General features: G+C 44.2%; 1 protein-coding gene across 1 annotated transcript in view; it reads left to right on the top strand.

Annotated features, from left to right (window-relative positions):
• Positions 1-1093: 1093 nt before the first annotated feature.
• PDLIM1 (PDZ and LIM domain 1) overlaps positions 1094-20639 on the top strand; it is a 36722-nt gene continuing 17176 nt past the window's right edge. Inside the window, exons 1-3 of the mRNA XM_040254570.1 lie at positions 1094-1321; positions 16614-16765; positions 18271-18355. Coding sequence (XP_040110504.1) covers positions 1226-1321; positions 16614-16765; positions 18271-18355 — 333 coding nt within the window. The 5' untranslated portion in view covers positions 1094-1225. The remainder of the gene's footprint in view (positions 1322-16613; positions 16766-18270; positions 18356-20639) is intronic.

Raw genomic sequence — 20639 nt, 5'->3', positions numbered from 1 at the left:
GATGACGATAAACATAATGATAAACATAATGGGGAAATAAAAGCAGAGGAAGGTGACTCGGTGTTCTAGAGAGGAAGATGACCAGACTGAGACCATGACATCTGAACAAAGGGCGAGCCTTAGGATGTCTGGAGCAAAGCATTCCAGGAGCCCTGATGCAGGGCCTTGAGGCTGGAGCTGTACAGGCCGGTGTGGACTGAGAGTGGCACAAGGAGATGAGATCAGAAAGGGAGCTGGGGCCCATTCCGTGGGTGGCCCTACAAGTATCTTAGGCATTCAGCTTCACTCAAGAGTAAGTGGACAATGAGACGTGGTGCGATCTGGCGTGGCGAATGTACTCCAGGGCGAGGGGAGGGCAGAGCCCGCTTAGGAGGATAGCGGTGCGCTGGGAACCCAGGTGTTTGGACTCAACCCGGTTACCTCTACACGCAGCTGGTCTGCCTCAGACTTGAGGTCTGAATTGTTGGGAAGGTCAGAATCTACGGCAAATCCAGCCAGGAGGAGAGGTTTCTAGGAAGGTTTTGAAGTTCCCTTACAAACTCAGGCGACGGTCTCATTAGCATTAACAAAGTTCCAGTGTGGGATTCTTTAGCAAAGGGAGCCTCTAGACGGTCCAGTTACACGACTGTCAGCTGCGTGGCCTCGGGCAAGTCTTCTAATCTCAGGCCGACCCAGCTAATTTATTTGTAAAATGGAGCTATAAATGCCCTGACTGCTTCACATTTTCTAGCGAGATCACTGGACAGCATCTTTAAAACATCACTGTCGTTTACATGAAAGCAAATGTGGAAATGGAGCTGACCTCAAAGGGGTGACTTTGCAAAGCACTATCAAACTGGTTTTCAAGCGTAGACTCCTCCGCGGTCGCCGGAACCTGCCCGCCTCTCACCTAGCGCCCCCGGTGGGGCTGGGAGCCCGGCTGGGCTGCGCCCGGGGCGGGGCTGTTTAGATCCCTAGACCCTGAGCTGACCCCCGGCTCTCGGGCCAGACTCTCTGCCCGGGCCGCGTGCTGCGGGCCGCGGTCGGGAGGACGGGAGGGGCGGGCGCCCGCGACGCGGCCTGGGCGGAGCCGCCCCCGCCCAGCTCCCGCCCAGCTCCCGCCCGCCGCAGGCTCCACCGGCCCGCGCCGCGCGCTCTTTCTCCGACAGCTGCCAGGGAGCCCAGTTCGCCGCTCCGCGTCCTGCCCCGTCTGTCCCCTCGGGTCGCCACCCGCCGTCGCCGCGCCATGACCACCCTGCAAATAGTCCTGCAGGGCCCGGGACCCTGGGGCTTCCGCCTCGTGGGGGGCAAGGACTTCGAGCAGCCTCTCGCCATTTCCCGGGTAAGAGGATCCGGGACGCGCGGGGAGCGGAGCCATCCCGGGCTGGGGAGTGGCGTGCCCGGAGGGGACCTGGGGCGGCCGGAGCCCCGTGGGCGCGGTCGGAGACGGTGGTTTCCGGAGCCCGGGACGGAGCTGGGATCTCCGGGCGCGTCCAGGTGCGCCAGGTGTGCGGAGCGCTTTCCGCACGTCTCGGGCCCGCCGCCCTTGCCGGACGCCCAGCTCGCAGGCGAGCCAGGAGCTGCGGAGCATCCACTTACCGCGGCCGCAGGACAGCGGGGGCCAGTTTTCGTTCCTTCGCCTTGAAAGCTTGGCGGGCGTGTGGACGCGCTTTGTCAGCTGGCGAGGGGCTCAGGGTTCCCGCAGATCCCGCTCGCTGGGAGATAGCACTTCAGCTGTTCTAACCACGCCGTAAAGCGGCCAAAAGCAGTTTGGAAATAGCAGAAACCACCTAGAAACTGAGGTGGAGCGGGTGGGAAGTTTACTAGGCCGGGGGTGGTGGTGGGGGCGGCTCGCGGGGGATGAGTGAAATTAACAACAGTCGGAGTCTAACTCACTGGACTTGATTCATGGCCAGGTTTCACCTCTCTAATGTCTTTTGGAGAAATGGCGGGATTTTGGAAATAAACCAACCCGAATAAACCCTCTTGGATATTCCACTCCTTCGCGGGAGATGCCTGGCATTTCGGGATTATCAGCCGATCGGCCTTAAACAGGGAGGGGTGCGATGAGGGTCCTACCTTATGTGTATGTCAGGGGGAAGTGGTGCTTGAAAAATTCTGAGAGCCCTCATCTATTTGGAAGGGCCCAGGTTCAACTGGAGACACCAGATCCATCATTCCCAAATCGGAAACCCGAGGGAGATCCAGACTTAGCGTTTGGAAGCCCAGGCTGTCATCTAGTCTTGGCTAAAGGCAAGCTTGATGTTCCACTGAGAGGTGCCACATTCAATGTGCCACCTGGAAGTTGGCCCAGAAATTTTTTGGATTGAATTTAAAAGGGGAGCCAAAAGCACTCTGGTATCACTCTTTGCTAGGCTTCTCATTCCATTCTTGGGCTCATCTGCTTGCTGAAGGTGACCCTAGACCTGCCTTTCCAGTCATCTGAACATTCCTCTTTTTTAGAGGGGCAGTTTGGAGAGGGAGGAGAAGACCTACAGGTCCTTTTGATTTAAGTCCCTGCTTCCAGCCCCGGAAAGAATATGGGAGGTACAGGAGAAAAAGAATCAGGGGCCCCTCTTTGTCTTCTGTCCAGCCATAGTCCTACCTACGTTTCCTTCCAGGTGGGCCTAGTGAACTGATGAGGCCTTCTTTAACCATCCCACTCCCAGAAGGGACAGGTGCTTCAGTTCTTAGGCACTGTCTCCTCCCTATCTTCCACCTCTTGTCCCCAGGGGGCCACTTTGAGTATTCCCAGGTACATGCTATCTTCCCAGGCACCAGCCAGATTCCTCAAGTGCAGAAACTACCTTTCCCAAATCTGGACCCCCGTGCCCAAGCTTGGCACCGAGCTGAACCTGGCTGTGCCTAGTAAATCTTTGCAGGCTTATTAATAAATGCTTATCCAGGGAAGAGACATTTAGACTCGCTTACCTCATAGTCCATTTGTCCCCACTCTTTGTGTCTATAATTAAACTGTCAGCCCTCTCCAGCTTCTGAATTTATGTATCACATGAAACCTTTTCTTCAGAATTGGAGAATATGGCTCCTGTTAAGAATGGAAGACAGAGCAGGAGAACAGAGTAGCAGTGATTAAAACAAGAAAACCAAAAAAACTTAAAAAACTCTTAAGGGAGGGGAAGAGAGATTTTACTGGTCATCTGTTGAAAGGGCAGTTACTGTCTGTCATTTTAGTGGTTTTGAAAAGGCTTAATGCAAGTGGCGCTGTGCAGGAATGATGGTATGGGGTGGAAAACTGTGAATTCATGAGTTTGTACCCTTATCTATTTTTTATTAGCACGAATGTCATGAGCATGTCCCATATTCTAGAAACTACGCAAAGCCCTGGAGTTCCAGAAATGAGAAGACACAGCTCCACTCTCAAGATTTTGTGGTTTAGTGAGGAAGGCTAACCTTTATAACACCCTGGGCTGTCCTTTGATTGAAAAGTGAAGGTGATTCAGAGGAGGTGACATCCTCTTGATGACAATTATTTACCCATTTATTCACCTCGTTATTTCCACATGAAAAAAACATGGACCTCTGAACTTCCTGAGTGGCAAGTCATTGTCATAAAGGGTCCCCAGGTGTGTGAAATCTGGTGTAGGTTTGATTTTTGGTTCTTACTTGAGTTGTACCTGGAGAGAGTCCCCTGTCTGAGGCTGTCTTTTTTTTTGTAATCTCCACAATGGGGATAACTCTGGCCACTGGCTGTGGGTTAAGGTATGTGAGATTGCTCTGTAAACAGTGAACAGTATTGAGGTGTGTGTCCACAAAGTTATACACACCTGGTTGGTAGGTGTGGCACATTTATCATCGGGGCAGATACAGTTTGCTGTGGTTTTGTATATGCAGACTTTGAGTCTCCACACTAAAGCAAGCTGTAAAATTAAGCTGGAAGAGGAGTGCCTTTTATTTAAATAGCTATGTTTGCTTTCTCTTGCGTGAATTGTTCTGGTATTGGCTCCATCCTTTTGTTAAACTACTAAAGTTCCTGAATATAACTCTGTAGTCTTGTGTACTTGAAATTTTGTTTTTAAACTTACTTTTATTGTGAAATTAAAAAGTCATAAACTAAAAATGCACAGCAAGTGGTTATAAATAACCTGTAGAGTTACTACCCAAGTCAAGATATAGAACGTTACAGAGTGCCAGGCTGGGCTCCCTGTGTTACATAGCAACTTCTTACTAACTGTTTTACACATGATAGTGTGTAAAATATGACCCGGAGGATGGGGAGGGAGGCTTAGGAGGGAGAGGATTTATATATATTTATGACTGATTCGTGACATTGTATGGCAGAAACCAACACAACATTGTAAAGCAATTTTCCACCAATTAAAAAACATAGCCAGACCTCAGCAGCTCACTAACGTGCCTTCTTGTTTTTTGCTAGCTTCAGAACAGAAACAAACAGAATACATTTGTATGTGTGTGAATAGCTGCTTTTATTCCTCAGTATTTTCATCTGTGCTTTTGTGATAAATTTTCAACCCAGATCTCCAAATTTGAATGGATAAAACTATCTTTCTTCCTTTTCCCAGTTTTTCATTTAAGCCTCTACCTTGAATAAGCCCTACTTATTCACATACACATTTGCAGTTGTCCCCTGAGATTTTTTTTCTCTGTCAGATCTACAGTTGTCTATCTCCTTGAGTTTTTTTCACCCCCATGTCAATTTCTTATTTCCTCTAGTTGCTTTCAAGGGAAGCCTTCAGAGGATCCACACCCTGGCCAAAATTGCTGTTGAGTTTTTGTTGACTGTCTTTCTTCTCCCAGCAACTGACAAAAGACAGGAAGGGGTGGAGCCAGAGATAAGGGATGCTCTTGGTAGGAGGCTGCTCATTTGCCTCTTGAGTCCTGGGGAAGCCTCTGTTAAGAGCCTCTGGTTTTCGCTCAGGCATCCTAAGGGGTGCTAAATAATGGACACTCTGTAGTCAGAGGGTCTTTTCTGACTTTTAAGAGTGTTATTTCCGGATTCAAGGTCTTATGTCATGGCCTTAAGGGTGAAAGAGCAGGGCTTCTCTGTCAGCTTGTGAAAAGCCAGAATTGTCCATAAAGGCTCCTTATGTATTAATGGCCCTTGCCGTGTGCTCCCTCGTTCTGTGAAATTGATCACCTAGGAAATATTAGCTGCTCCCGCTGGTCTAAGGAGTGGAGGGAGAGGACGAATTCCAGGGAATGTCGTGGAAGTGAATGCTTGAGCCTATGGCATGAAGCTGTCTAAGCTGTGTTAGGTCCCTTTGACCAGAGACTGCCTGTTACCCCACCTCCTGGGTGCCAGCCTGTTGGCTTGTCTTTGGGGAGGAGAGAGCGGAGAATGGTGTTAAGGTATTGCAATGGGATAGATAATTGAGAGGAGATTATCATCTAACCACTGAGGTCACTTTCCTAGTCTGATCAGGACTGGGAGAAGCACCATAATTCATTTTGTCCTGGGGCTGTTTTCTAAGCTGTACTCATTCCTTGGCATACCTTGTCACTGCTCCCTGGACAGAGGGAAACAAGTATTCTTTGCATTTTACAGGTGAGAAGCTCCATGCCCAAAGGTCAGGCAATTTGAATTTACAGATTTTTCAGTGAATGAACTATTTCTTAACTTCTTTGTAAAGGAAAAGGTAAAGGCTCATTAAAACTGAGCAAATGTCATAAAATTAATTTTTAAAGGATAATTTGACTTCCAGTATGTCTCAGAGGAGAGCCTGAAAAGCTGCATGGTGGAGTGCCCGGGACAGGAACTCAGGCTGACCTCCAGTCCTGAACACCACACTGGGTGACCCTGGGTATGTCACATGCCTTCTGTGGGGTTCAGTTCTCTGTGAGGATAAAATAAAGAAACAAGTGAGCAAACCAATGATTTTGTACCCTTTGAATACGAGGGCCCCCCTTTTTATTGTTAAAAAGTGTCCCAGCCTCTCGTATGGCATTAGTTATATCTTTACCCATCAGTTGATTGAGAAAATGTATTATGAACTCAGAAATGTTTTCCAGTGAATTTGGGTTGTGTCAGTCATCTGTGAATATCTGTGCCTAAGTGACTGTTATGTTAATCACAAGAGTCTCTGTTTACACTTGACAGGTTTGTATGAGAATATTTATTTAATCAACTTGCAACAATGGCCATAGTTAATCTAGTTAAACTGTATATAAGGCTTTTTATATGCTAAGCAGTGTTCTAAATATGAACATATTCTTTCAGTAATCCTTGTGATAATTGTAAGGTAGATACAATTAAGATGCCCATTTTATGGATGAAAAAAACTGAGTCATAGAAACGTTAAATACTTTGCCCTTGTCATGCAGTAGGGAGTGGATAGAGCTGGATTTTGACTGAGTGATCTGACTTCAAAGGCCATGGCCTTAACCTCTATATCATAATAATATTGTAACAGTAGCTATTATTTTGTGAGTTACTCTGTGCTAGGTATGAACTTACATTATCTTTTTCTTCACAACCCAGGGACACAGGACACATGATAAATTGCAGAACTGGGTTTTGAAACCAGGCAGATTGACTCCCAGGCCGGCTATAACTACAGTATTCTGCCCCCTGATAAGCCATAACTATCAGTATTTCATTGGTAATAGTATTACCCAGCACCCAGGTCTGAGAAGTGCTAATCGTGGGACAGGTATCATCATGAGGGATAGGACTCTCCTGGGCTCCTCACCGCTGAGACCCTTGTGTCCAGGGGGGTTTGCTGGGCTGGTCTCAGCCCCAGTGCTCTTAGAGCTCAGAGCATCTCGGAGAACAGCAACACCCCTTCCTGTTCCTCCTGAAAAGCTAGAAGCCATGGGCCCACCTGGGAGAACTGACAGTCCAGCCATGGGAGTCCATGGCCATGCGGGCAGGGAAGAACACAAGAGCAGAGGAACTGGATGATTTGCCAGAGAAAAGCCTGCTGGATGGCCAGGAGGGGGTTTGGGGGCAGTTTTTATGACAAATGAAGATTACCAGGGAGTAGACAGATCCACCTTGCCCAGCCAAGGATGGGCCTGTAAAGTGGGAGCTGAGTCAAGTCCAGGACGAAATGTACCCATGAAAACCTGAGTTGAAAAAGGTAATTTCTATGTGGCACTTAGCACCCCGTGTGACTGTTGATACTGTTATTAGCGCCAGTGTGGGTGAACTGGAAAGGCCATCTGTAACTGAGGTCTGTGGTGTGTGTTCATATGTATAGTACACTGCCTTCTCAGGAAATGCCGTCAACCTGAAAGACAACTTTCTGAAGAACACTCTGATCTTGTAGAAGGCTAGGTTCTTGACCAAGGACTTGGCCTAATTTTAATAGAGATGACTACTCAGAAGATATGGACATAGGTATGATCTATATAGGGTAAAGAGGTCAAATGCATACAGATAGATGAAATTAAGGTGATGTACCAATGATTTACATCCATTTCTTAAAAAATTACACTTTCAAAGCTTCAGACTCTATATGCTCAGTCGTGTCTGACTCTTTGCAATTCCATGGACTGTAGCCCACCAGGCTCCTGTGTCTGTGGGATTTCCCAGGCAAGAATACTGGAGTGGGTTGCCATTTCCTTCTCCAGGGGATCTTTCTGACCCAGGGATAGAACTGGGGTCTACTGCATTACAGGCAGATTCTTTACCAACTGAATCACCAGGGCAGTCACAATCAGACCCTATGACTCAACAATTCTCCAGTTAACCGCTCAATAGAAAAGTGTCCACATGGCATGGAAGACATCAAGAATCTTCAAAGCGGGACTATTCATGATAGCCCCAAACTCGGAACAACTCAAATGCATTAACAAAAGTGAAATGGAAAGATAAATGCCAGTATATATACATGTATTTATAACAAATAATGAAATGCAACACTGCCTCAGTGAGAATGGAGGAAGTACAGCTATGCATAATAATATGGATCAGACAGACATACAGTGTTGAGAGGAAGAAGCCAGACATACCACATAAATACCACATCATTGCAGTTATATAAGACTAATCAAGCCAAATTAATCTATAGTGTTAACTGGAATTAATCTATAGTCAGGATCATGGAAGTTCTGGTAGCGTTCAGTTTCTTTGATTCTGATTCCATGGACTCGCTTTTTGTTTGTGATAATCCATCCAGTTGTTTACTCACAAATCATGTCCTTTTTTGTTTGTGTGATATGCCTCAATAAAATGCTTACATTAAAATTCTTGGGCTTTGTATACACAATCAAATAGTATAAAAATGTGGACAGCCCACGGTAAAAAGCCTTCCCCACACCATTTCCCAGTCTTACTTCCCAGAGGTAAACACTTTTTAACAGTTTGCTGCAAAACATTTTTCCATTCATGTAGCATTTTAAAAATCAAATTACCATGTCATGATGAAATATTTGGATGTCATTGCTTTTGCTTTCTGCCTTGTTTTTAATGTAGCAAATGAAGAATTAAAGCCATTTTGATGTCATGGGAAAATGAAATCTCAGTATCAGCCTGACCAGGATTAAAACTTGTCTCTTCCCTGTGTTAGCTGAAGGGTCAGCCCCTGAAACCTCAGTGTGGGAGTAATAGTACTTGTCTTCAAAGGTTGTGGCGAGGATTAAGATGGTGTATAGATAGATCCTAGCAGTTTGACGAACACACGGAAGGCATTGGGATGTAGTGGTACTATGAAAAAATATTAATGGTAGCTACTGCATATTGAGTGCTTATTATGAGCCAGACTTTGATTTAAACTACAAATGTTATTTAATCCAACCACGAATGAGGTTGATCCTATTATAAATTTCATTTGATAGAGACTTCCCTGGTGGTCCAAAGGTTAGGACTCAGTGCTCTCACTGTGGTGGCCTGGATTCCATCCCTAGTTAGGCAACTAAGATCCTGAAAGCCAAATGGTGGAGCAAAAAAAAAAATAGTCATTTGGTAAATGAAGAAGCCTGGGCACAAAAAGTATAACTGCCCAAGGTTATGTGTTTAGTGAATGGTAAGGCTTTGGGTTGTGGGTGATTGTTATTGGGGCTGTTGAAAAGCACATGGGGGGGCTTCCCTGGTTGTCCAGTGGTTAGAATCCGCCCTCCAGTGCAGGGATGCAGATTTGATTCCTGGTTGGGGAACTAAGATCTCACATGCCTTAGGCAGCTAAGCCCACATGCTGCAGTGAAGAGTCCCAAGTGATACAACTAAGATCCGATGCAGCCAAATAAATAAACATTGAAAAAAAGAAAAAGCATATGGGGTTCAGAGGGACTTGTATGGGGACTTTTGAGAGACTGATGACTCCTTGATAAATTAATCAGGGCATTCTACATTGCTGTCTGTGTTTTAATTCTATTCCTATGTAAGAAATGATGGTTGATCTTTCAGACTGCGAGAGCTTTCTCTCTAATTGGCCACCCCTTAGCATTAATAGTTTCCTTTTGCACTGAACCGTGAAATGAAGCTAGATTAAGGCACAGCTCACCTACAAGGACCTGAACTACTTTATTGCCTCATTTTCTTAAGAAAAATGGTTATAGAGTAACTAAGAACAGTTTGAAACATTCTTGGGGTTTTCAGGCCGACTTGCCTAAGCACATACAGCTTCTGTGGCTCTAATGTGGCTTCAAAGTCTGTGCCATAACCTCGACCCACAAACAAATTGAGTCAGAAGTCCGACTAAGGAGAGTTCAGATTCCACATCTAAATGGTATACTGTGGGGCTGGGCTCTGCTATGTCACCCAACTCAGAGTCTTTTAAATTTATATATCTTAATACTTTGACACAGCTGCTAGTTCAAAGGAGGTTGTCCCTCAAGGTACATGGCACTGAGATGGAACTTGAATTCCAAATTTCTTTAGTTCAGTCTTGTTTCTATGATGTTAAAAATGCTAAACTATCATTATTTAATATTTAATTAATACAGCCAACTTGTAAGATGGATTTAAGGTAATTTACAGCAGTAAATACATTGCTACAAAATTTCAAACATAAAAACACCCATCATAAGATGTAACAAAAAACTGGAACAAAGAAGAAAGAGATGTGCCAGGACCTTTATGTCAGACAGTTTCTGTAATTGCATACTACATTTAGCTGTGAGTTTTCTGGCTGAGGCAAAATAGGAATCATGTTGTTTAGGCACCTGGAATGAAATGATTTCTGCAGTACTCCACTTGCATTTAAGGCTGTTTATCAATGTTGTAGGGGATTTTATTTTATTTTATTTTTCCTTTGTTTTGGTGTGTTCATCGCTCAGTCGAGTCTGACTGTATGGGATCCCATGAACTCCTCTGTCCATGGGATTTCCCAGGCAAGAATACTGGAGTGGGTTGCTCTTTGCTTCTCCAGGGGATCTTTCTGACCCAGAGATTGAACCTGGGTCTCCTGCATTGCAGGTGGACTCTTTACCATCTGAGCCACCAGGGAAGCCCTGGCTTTAGGGTCTAAATATTTTTCATTTACCTGGTTAACTTCACTCAGGGAGGAAGCTTTGGGAGAAAGCCTGGTCTGCGAGCATCAGAATTTTCTGGGAAGCCTTAGAAAAATAAAGATTCCTGGGTCCCACTGTGTTTACCCTCTTCAGTAGGTCTGAATTGGGATGTAGAGATCTACTTATATTTTTAAAGCCCAAGGGGATCTAATGACCAACTTATTTGGGAACCACTGCCTCATCTTTGCCAGCGTCAGGGTTTCCCCCTGAGTTACTGGTGAGCTGGGTCCGTCTCTAGCCTGAAGTTTAGATGCCAGTCCCAAGGGTCAAGGTTAACAGTATTCTGTGAACATTCAGGAAATTCACCTGTATTTCTGTCCACAGATAAACATCAGAGAACCTTTTGAATGGGGACAATTTTTTCTTTGCAGGGTTAGGGGTGGGGGCCAGTGGAGACTTTGCATCAGAGTTGTTTCAACTGATTGACAAGTATTATATTTGTTTAAAACCTCCATCTCTGTCAGAGAAGTGGCAGTACAATTTATCATCCAGGCTGGAACACTGTTGAGAGTGAAATAGGGTGCTTTTGATAATTAAGCTGGGAAAATAGGTTTTGTCCTGGACAAACCAGGGTGTCTTATAGTCTTGGTTATAAAAGTTTTCTATGTAGAATTTTTTAACTAAACCAGTGGTCACAAGCACATTTGCCTGAAGGGGTTGGGAGGCAACAAAAGGGTTTTGACTTGAGGGTGAGGTAATGGAAAAATTAATAGCAGCAAGAAGGATGATAAATGGCAACTGGTTCCAGGTTTCTGTGTTGGGGACAGAGGAGCATGGCGTGGACTAATTGAATGGAGAGTGTCTGCCTCAGCTAAAGCAGGCAGAGTAATTAAAAAGCCGAGATAGTAGGCGAGGTTCATTTCATGAGCCCCCTCAATCTTGAGCCTAGGGATTAAAGGAATCCCTTCTCGCTGTCAATAAAACAGGTAACTTTAAGTGTAAGTGCCTTCGGACAAGTCTCTAGGGGAAGCCAGCCTCCGAATGGCTGTCCTAGAGGCTGAATGGCCAACCCTTGAATGGGTCTGCTTCCCTCAGCTGCCACCATCTGTAAAGGCAGTCACATTAATCTCAGTAGAGCTAGGTCTAAGTGGTTGTTTCTTGGCAGTAACTGGACAGTTGAGTCAGAGGCTATGTTTAAATTCCTTTGTTGTTCCCCATTGTTTTCCAGATAAAGTACAGATAAAGCCTTGTTAAAAAGAAAATAACAGAACTCTTGCAGCTAGATCTGTTTTTACATTTCCAGACTCATCCCTTTCCCCTCACTTTGCTTCCTGTGTTTTATCTATGCCTCCACACACAGTTCCTATAAGCTGGCATACTCTTTTCTGCCTCCTGTAGTGCCTTTGCACAGTTTTAAGCAATGCCTCCTCCAGAGGGTCTTCCCTGATTCCACCTTTAGGCTCTCATTGCCTATTTACTTGTTTCTAGCATTGGCTGCTGTACGTGCCTGTCTGCCACAGGAGACTGTGAACTTGAGAGTGTTCTCTGCCTGGGGCATCTTGTATAATCCTCACGACAACTTTCTGACACCAGGACAGTTATCACTCCTATTTCATGGGTGAGACGAGGGAGGCACACAGAGGTGAAATATCCCACTCAGGAGTACTTAGCTCATAAGCATGACTTCAGAAGCCACATCTTAATAAGCTACACTGTCTTTCAGAAAGTACCTAAGGAATGTCTGTCTGATGAGTGAATGAATGAGAGAAAGGAGGTAACAGGAGGGATAAAATAGGTATATGCCTTAATACAGAGGAAGAAAGTCATCTTTTCATTTGCGATGGCCAGTGGGCATGCATCCAGGTTTACAAAACAGCATTAGTTATTTAGATGTGCGTGCTTGTATGGAAAGTCACTTCAGTTGTGTCTGACTCTTTGTGATGTAAATTGAAGAAAAGGGGTTGTAAATTGAAGAAAATGGGGGAGCCCCATCAGAATCCTATTCTGTGCCATTTAGAAGTGAAATTCAGTGCATCTTCTTTTGTGTTCAGGAGTCTGAAAGGGCAGATGTACAGGTTGGCCTCTAAGCAAAGTGTCTGCCTGGCGGGGCAAAGGGAGAGAAAGACCTGAGTGAATTCTGCCGAAAATGGCAGATTGTTCATTAGTGGAAATTGTGCTTAACCCCATTTATTCTCAGGCAGGAAGAGTTGTGATCAAATTGTATGGTCTCTGAGGAAGAAAGCTGGAAGAGAGTTTTGCGGATGTCCATTGAGATAATTAACGGGCCTGTCTCTTTGGAGCAGAGGGTAGGACTTCTCTTTAAGAAGCTGAAGCTGACTCCTTTATGAGCTGGTTCTGATGGAATTTGATGGTCAGGAGGCAATTAGAATAGACAGTGTGGTGGACTGGTTTAAGTGGAAGGACTCCAGAGCCACACAGCCTGCCACTCACCAGCTGTGTAACCTCAGGCAAACTGCTTAACCCTTGTTACTCTACTTCCTTCTCTGTGATGATGTCAATAATGTTGGCTACCTGATAGCATCTCAGGAGGATTGGTGAATTAACCCTTGCCAGACGCTTACACTGTGTTTGACACATAATTAGCACTCATTAACTGATGACTGTTGCTGTGATTGTGATGAATAGTTAATGTGCAATCAGGATCGGAGTCCTCCATTCAAGATGGGAACAAACCAGCGGAGATGCAGGCCTTCTCTCCTGAGGGCTTTTCATTTCTGATTTGAATATTTTATAAGGGAAGGTGTTACTGGGTCCCAGCTCACTCAGCACAGACCAGTGGAGATGGTTAATAGATGGCAGAAGGTACGCAGGCCTTGGTAGGAGTTTGGGACACCCCAGTTCCCTGTGTTGAAGGCCACAGCAGATGAATCTCCTCAATTCTGGATTTGTCTTCGACTCTGACAATTATTTGGATTTGGAGCTTCTGCTGGTGGCACTGTGGTAAAGCAGAAAAGGAATGGAATTTGGTTAAATGAGAGGATCTGGTTTCAAGTTCAGGCTCCAACCTTTAGCAGTGTGAACTTGAGTCAGTCACAGCTTTTCTGGGTTTCAATTTCCTCATCTGCAAAATTATCTTACATGTTAGTGGTGAGTTCATCGTCATTATTATCTCAAGTAGCAGAAAGTATGTGAAAGAGCTTTGTAAGAAGAAACTCCCATAATTTCATTTAAATCCATTTTCCCCCCTAGAAATAAACAGCTCATAAAAGAATATGGACTTTATTTGTGTGTGATTCCTTCCAAGTTCCATCTGATGATATTGTTTTATAACTTTCTGAGCTTTAGCTTCCCATTAATTTGGCTTAAAAAAAAAAAAAAGACCAAAAGATGGGATGGCCAGGCCTTGATTACTCAGGCTCAGGACTCTTAAGACTGGTTCTAGCTTGTCCAGAATCTGTCAGGATGTATTGAGCAGAAATGTCTCACCTTCAAGACAGTTTGAACCAAGTGCTGGAAATTCCAGAGTTCTTAGCAGCTGAGCATATGAAAGTAAAAAGAAACTCTGTTTTCTTTTTCTCAAGCTTTTTGCCCCCCCCCACCCCCCATCTTATTTTAGTTTTGTGAGTGGTCACATTCCAGGATAGTGATGCTGGGGAAGATGGTTATTTGATTCCTTTTGAAATAGTCATTTTTTTTAAAAAAAGGATGAAATGAAGCAGCATGATTACATATTTAACAATGCAGGGTATTTTGGATTCAATCATTCACTGGACACATATTCATTGACCACATACTGTGCTGGTCACAGCTAGGCACCTGAGGACATCAAGTACAAAAGGCAGACAAAATCCTGCTCTCACACTTACCATTTAGTCGGCTCTCAAGCATTATATATAAACAAATTCAGAAAACAGACTTACAAACTTAATGTGACAAGTGCTGTGAAGAAGAGAATGTATGAAAAGGTTGACAACGGGACCTAATTTAGACTGGAGATCAGGAATGTCTTCTGTGAGAAGGGTCATTTAAGCCCAGAAATTAATCAGGTAGTGGCTACAGCAGGTGCCAAGGCCCTGAGGCAGGAAAGAAGGAAGGAAGGCCCCTGTAGCTGGAGCTTAGTATGGCCTGGGCCTTAGGCCTCATCAGTGATTTTGGATTTTATCCAAGGGAACTTCTCTTTAACATCATGAGAATTGGTTATGACAAATGAGTTCATCAGGCTGCTGTCCCTAGAGACAGAGTAAATAAAGTGATGCTTAGGGCCATTTTGAAAACAAGGGGTCTGTGTTGTTCTCTAGAAAAGGGAAAACATATACGAAGTCACACCAGGTCAGTCTTCTCAGGAAGACAAGCAGAAAATGAGAGGAATTTGTTTTTACTGCACATACTGGGTGACTCAGAGCTAACTCCCTGAAGTCGACTGAAAGGAGAGCGGCCATGCTTGCCTGTATTAAATTTCTTTTCCCAGTGGCTGCATGGGAAGAAGGTCCGAACCTTAGATTGGGGGCTTTCATTTTCTAAAGGCCAGATCTCTGGTAAACAGATGATGGGAAAGCCAGAAAGGAAGGTTAGGAGGTCAGGATCTCTGCACTGGTTTCCACATCCTGCTACATTCCAGGAGAGTTTTGCCTGATAAAGTCATAGCATGTCTGAACCGGAAGGAACCTTGGGGACCAAAGTCATCCGTCCCTTATTTTGTGGGGTCCAGGCACTGATGAGGGGGAGACCTTGACAGCAACATAACACCGGCCACCTCAGGAGGTCAGTGTTTCCTTCTGGCAAGGGCTGATTGGAAACTGTGGCTGCTGAAAACTGCATCAGATACAGAGGCTCAGGGCATAAGCCTGTGTCCTAATTTGGTGTGTTGGGCCTCTTCTCTGTGGTTCAGCCTTATGGAGACCCTCAAGTGTTCCCAAGATCTTCCTCCCTGGGCTCCCAGGAGTCAAAGGCCTTTTCCAAGGTGAGGCCAGAACCCTGTGGGTGCTGGGAGCCTGGGTGTACTCTGTTTCCAGAGGGCTTGGACTTCCCATCGAGGAAGGTCTTTTAATGCCAAAGTCATGACTGACCTTGGGATGATGGTCCTGTTTTTAGTATGCCGCCAAGTCCCTTCATTCATGTCCGACTCTGTGACTCTGTGGACTGTAGCCCGCCAGGCTCCTCTGTCCATGGGATTCTCCAGGCAAGAATACTGGAGTGGATTGCCCTGCCCTCCTCCAGGGGATCTTCCCTGGGTCGGACCTGCGTCTCTTACATCTCCTGCTTTGGCAGGCAGATTCTTTACCACTAGCCCACCTGGGAAGCTAGATGTTTTTAGTATACCTTGGTTTAAAAAAATTCTTAATAGTAAAACACATCTCTGAGGTTAGTGCTGCTTCAAAATGAGTTTGTACTTTGTTCATCACAGTAGTGTCTGTATTCACTTGAAGAATAGTTGTACAACTCCAAATGAGGCATGATATTTATTCAGGTCACATGTAATGCTCAGCAGGCAGATGGATTTGACGACCCAGTGCAGTCGTTGGCTGGCTTCGCCCAAGCATGGTGGCCCATAAATTTGGAACCCCTTGTTTTAGAAGCATTGGCCTGAAGAAAATCAGCCACCTATAGGGGCTGACCCTAATAGTTAACTTTTTGGCTAGGAGGAACCAGTGTTTACTGGTTCATACTTTAAAATATTCTTTGTTGCTTTTTTTCAGTTACAAAAGTACTTTAAGCTCATTGTGAAAATCAAAAACATTATAGAAATATTGTGAACAGTTTGGTATACAGTGTTCCAATTTTTTTCTGTGTGTAAATAACATGAATTATAGAAATAGGATGTTTCTATACAGAATGTTCTCTAAAGTGTGTGTGTATGTGTTTTAACTGGTAAATTGTTTAAAGGAAGCAACAAGAGTCAGTGGGAAGAACACTGGGTCTAGTTTAGGGTTTGAGACCTAGCTCTGTATTATACTAGTTGGATGACTAGTAACATAGTAATATACTGGTTGGCTGATCCCAGATCTTTCGAAGCCTCAGTTTCCTGGTCTCTAAAATGGGGACCATATTGGGACTGATATTTGCCTTCCTTTCTCACAAGGTTATTGTGTGGGTCCAGTGAAATGGTTTATAGAAACAACTAGTAAACCTCAATGTATTACATAACTTTAAGGGGTCAGTATCATTATAACTTATGATTTTAGCCTTCTTTACTTTTTAAATGCTTTGAATCATACCAGTGAGTCCTTAACCCAGTGGTAACTTACTCAGTGGTTTCCTTGGAGGCAAACGGTACCTAAACCTGCTCACTCATTTTTTTCCAGGTCACTCCCGGAAGCAAGGCTGCTATAGGTAATTTATGTGTTGGAGATGTAATCACAGCCATCGATGGGGAAAATACCAGCAATATGACACATTTGGAAGCTCAGAACAAAATCAAAGGCTGCACAGACAACATGACTCTCACAGTAGCCAGGTGAGTAAATGCCCTCTCATTTCCGAGCGACTAGAAGCTGCTTTTAAGGACGGACTGCCTCACCTATTTCAGAATTCCCTATACCCCCAGCTCAGTGCCATATGTGGTGTAGGTAGGCTGAAGGTCTGTGGAATTGGAATTTCAGATTGCTCATCTTCCTCTCTGATTTTTACAGTGCTTCTCACTGCGTGGGCATCTTTTTCTAAGATACTTGAATTTTCACTTGATCTAACACAACTAACCAAAATTTTGAGGAAGTAAAATCAATGATATAGTGTCAGATATAATGAAATGAAACCACTGAGAGTCTCCTGCTCCCGCCACACAACACCGAGCCCTGGGTGCTGCACGAGATTACAGTTACAGAGAAAGACTTCACTAAGCACATTAGACAAAGTGCTGAAAGTTTAAGAAAGGAGAGCTAGAGCTGATGAGTGAGAAGAATGCTCTGGGAGTCATAATTGGGGCAGAGTTCCCGTTCTTCCATTTAGTCTTGGAAGGGGTCCTGTGAAGGCATGGTTTCAGAAATGATTTGGTTCGACCTGTATAGTTCCCTGTTTCCTGTTGGATCAGGTTTACATTCTTCGTTCAGATCTCCTGTTTACCTGTCTTTAATGTCTCATTAACCTTAGCTTGCACAGTGCTTCATCGTGAATCCTTTGCTCTCCTCTGCAAAATAGCTTTATGGCTTTCTTTTGCCTCGTACCAGGACTGGCAGGAAGACCAAGTGTGGGGCAGGATGCCAAACCATCTTACATGCTTATATGCTTCGGAGCCCTGCCCTCATGAGAGGTGCACTGTTTTATTACTATCCCCTCAGGAGCACATTTACCCTTCATTCTCCATTCCTATCTCAGTGTGATCTTCTCCTTTTAGACATTCATTCATAGATTGATTTTTGATCCATTTACCATTAAATTGAGCAGCTACATCTTGTATATATCTGGCCCTGTGCTAGGCAATCTGACCATAGAAGGATAAGTACGAATATTCTGTACCTGTAAGAGTGAAAAACAAAAGCGCTAAAGGTAACTGAGAGGAGACTAGAGCGTTGCTGTGTAAGGGTACAGAGACATGCTTTCCCAAGTTCAGGAGAGGCACCATGATCAAGCTGGTTTTGTCTGGTCTGGATCAAGAACACTGGATGAGATAGAGAAGCTCATTCTGTCCTGAACAGAGGTGGGGTGGTATCAGGCAGGTTCAGGAGCCTGGAGGAGGCCAATGCAGCTGGGTCAGCAACACAGAATGTATTAGGGGAGGGATGAGGCTGGACAAAGGGCCAGCAGCCTGGGAAATCCCTCAGGGCTGAGTGGGCAGCTGTCAGAGTAGCAATCAGACATGATGTCATGAGGTTGATGCTTCCGAAAATCACATCAGTGGTAAAATAGAGGGGAGGCTGGAGACCAGAGTGCTAGTAGCTGGGTTAGAGGGGACATTTCCCCACTCCATTTTTAGTGTGTATTATTTATTAGCATGCATGAAACAGCTTTGTCAATCTGTTGCAGATCTGAACAGAAAATCTGGTCTCCTCTGGTGACAGAGGAAGGGAAACGTCACCCATACAAGATGAATTTAGCCTCTGAACCCCAAGTAAGTACTTGCTCACCAGCGCTGTTGCTTTTAGCATCCTGAGACATTTCCACTTTTGACACAGCTCAGCTTACCCCTGTTTTTCCTGCCCTGGATGCTGGGGATAGGACGCAGGAAGGGCCCTCCACTGACACGTCTGGGACCTGGCTCTTATTCGGTTCTTCCCGTAAGGGAACTGCAGGAGGAAAGGGCTGGAAAACCCCAGAGCAGTGACGTCAGGGCCTGGGCTGGACACTGGGGTTAGGAAGGGGATACGGAAGCGGGTGGAAGCTTTCCTGTGTAGAACAGAGTGGCAGAACCACGGCAAAATAGAAGCACTGACTCAGCTCATGATGGACTGCTGATGCAAATGAATCGTGCTAGAGACGGAAAGAAGTTTGGGTCCTAAGGCCTACAACTTGGCGGACTGCAGGGACATGTAGTAGTGGACCCAGATATCCCTGGCCACCCTTCATCCCACTATCTGGTTTCCAAGAGTCTTAGGGTGGAAGTGCTAAGTGCTCTAGTTCTCCTTAAAATTACTAAAATTAATTGGTAGTTCATATTGGAAAATAGGGTAGGGAGTCAATGCACAGTTTGTTGGCCAAATAGAATTTCCTGGGATGGGAAATTGTCTGAAGATCCCATATTTGGAATCATTAATAATGATTTTGTGTCTTCTCTACAATGAATCGATGGATGTTCTTTAGCAATAAGGACAGGAAATGTAAAGAAGAATGTTTAGAACATCTTTGTAAAACTCCTCGCACTTGGTAGGCTACTTTTCACAGTGTGTCTGTAGAATAAATGAATGAGTTGTTAGTGGTATGTTAGCAGTAAGTCAATAATGGCTTTTGAAAACTTCTTTTAAAATGGTTTGTGATTGTTATATATTTAGCCCCAATTGAAGATTTGAAGTTTAATTTTTTTTCTCAGTTTCAGACACTGTTTCATTTTTATGGTATATTAAGATATAATCAAAAGATAAAATATAGCTAGTTATCTTTTATACCTAAAACAGAAACTGGTATGAAATTGAACTCACTGGTACGTTAGTGTGGGTGAATTAGTGGTTGTATTGTGAATGATATTTCTCAAATGTCTTCCATTAAAATGTCAGAAATGTAATCACACAAAAGTTTTCCTATTAATGAATAAAAATAATACTTAGTCCTAACAGTCACTTTAAGGATCATTTTGCATCTGCCATTTTAAAACTGACATGACTGTAGTATTCTCTATAGCTCCTCTAAGGAAAGTTCATGAAATGGCATTCAGTTTATAAATTGGCAGCTGTGCAAACTAATTTAAAACATGCCACAGTCAATTCCAGTTTCCTAGGGAGTTCTCAGCCACTTCATTAAGTTTACTATAAATGTTAAGTTTTAATCTGTTAAGTCATTGTATGTTTTATAATATATCAGGAATGATTTTGTTTTAGTGCAGTCTTTCTAAAATCCTAGTTTTTCACTTCAGGAAGGCAATACTTAAATTTCAGTTATGCTTTTTATATGTATTATACTTGAATTTCCATCTTAAACATGAGTACTTATCATTAGTATTTTGAAGGTAATTTTCTTCAGATTTAAAAAAAAACCTCAAACACTTTAACATTTAATTTGACTATTATTTTTTTGAATTCCAGTAATTCTTTGTTCATATGAAAAACTTCCCACCTCTCATTTTCCCAAAATCTTCCACTTCCAGTCACTCTAAAATAGAGGAGTGAGTAAGAGCCGAGTTCATCTGTAATTGAAGGATCTGTTCGTTCATGTAAGGCCAGCCCACACCCCAGCTTATCTGAGGTCAGTGCAGTTACACACCTAGTTTATATTTCCTCATTATTGAGTTTCCTTGGAGACTGATAAATACAAAGCCCAAACAATGACATCATCCCTTCCAAAAGGCAGGCCCTGAATTAACCGCCTGACTTCTGGAAAGACCAGTATTCACTTCGGGTTAGAGATACTCCTTTTATGTACAAAACAGATACATTCTTGGGAGATTCTCTATAGAGTGAAAAATCAGAATTTCCAACCTGCATTTTCTACTGACTTCCATTGCAGTTGAACGTGGGTTTCTGTGGAGGGAGAAGGGAATGACGCTGGTTGACTGCTGTGGTGCCAGGCAGAATCCAGAGGCTAAGAGAGATTGACTTGCTCAAAGCCAAACAGGAGGCAACAGGGAAAAACCTGAGCTGAGATGGAGTATGAGGGCTCTTCCCTGGTGCTCAGCATCAAGAGACGCTCCTCCGAATTGCTACAGGGAAGGAGAAAGGAGAAAAGAATTGCCATCCTGGCTGCCA

This window comes from Oryx dammah, unplaced genomic scaffold (assembly GCF_014754425.2).
Source record: "Oryx dammah isolate SB20612 unplaced genomic scaffold, SCBI_Odam_1.1 HiC_scaffold_14, whole genome shotgun sequence".
Taxonomy (NCBI): domain Eukaryota; kingdom Metazoa; phylum Chordata; class Mammalia; order Artiodactyla; family Bovidae; genus Oryx; species Oryx dammah.
Note: the sequence above shows the minus strand (reverse complement) of the source record. Positions and strands in the feature narration are given on the sequence as shown.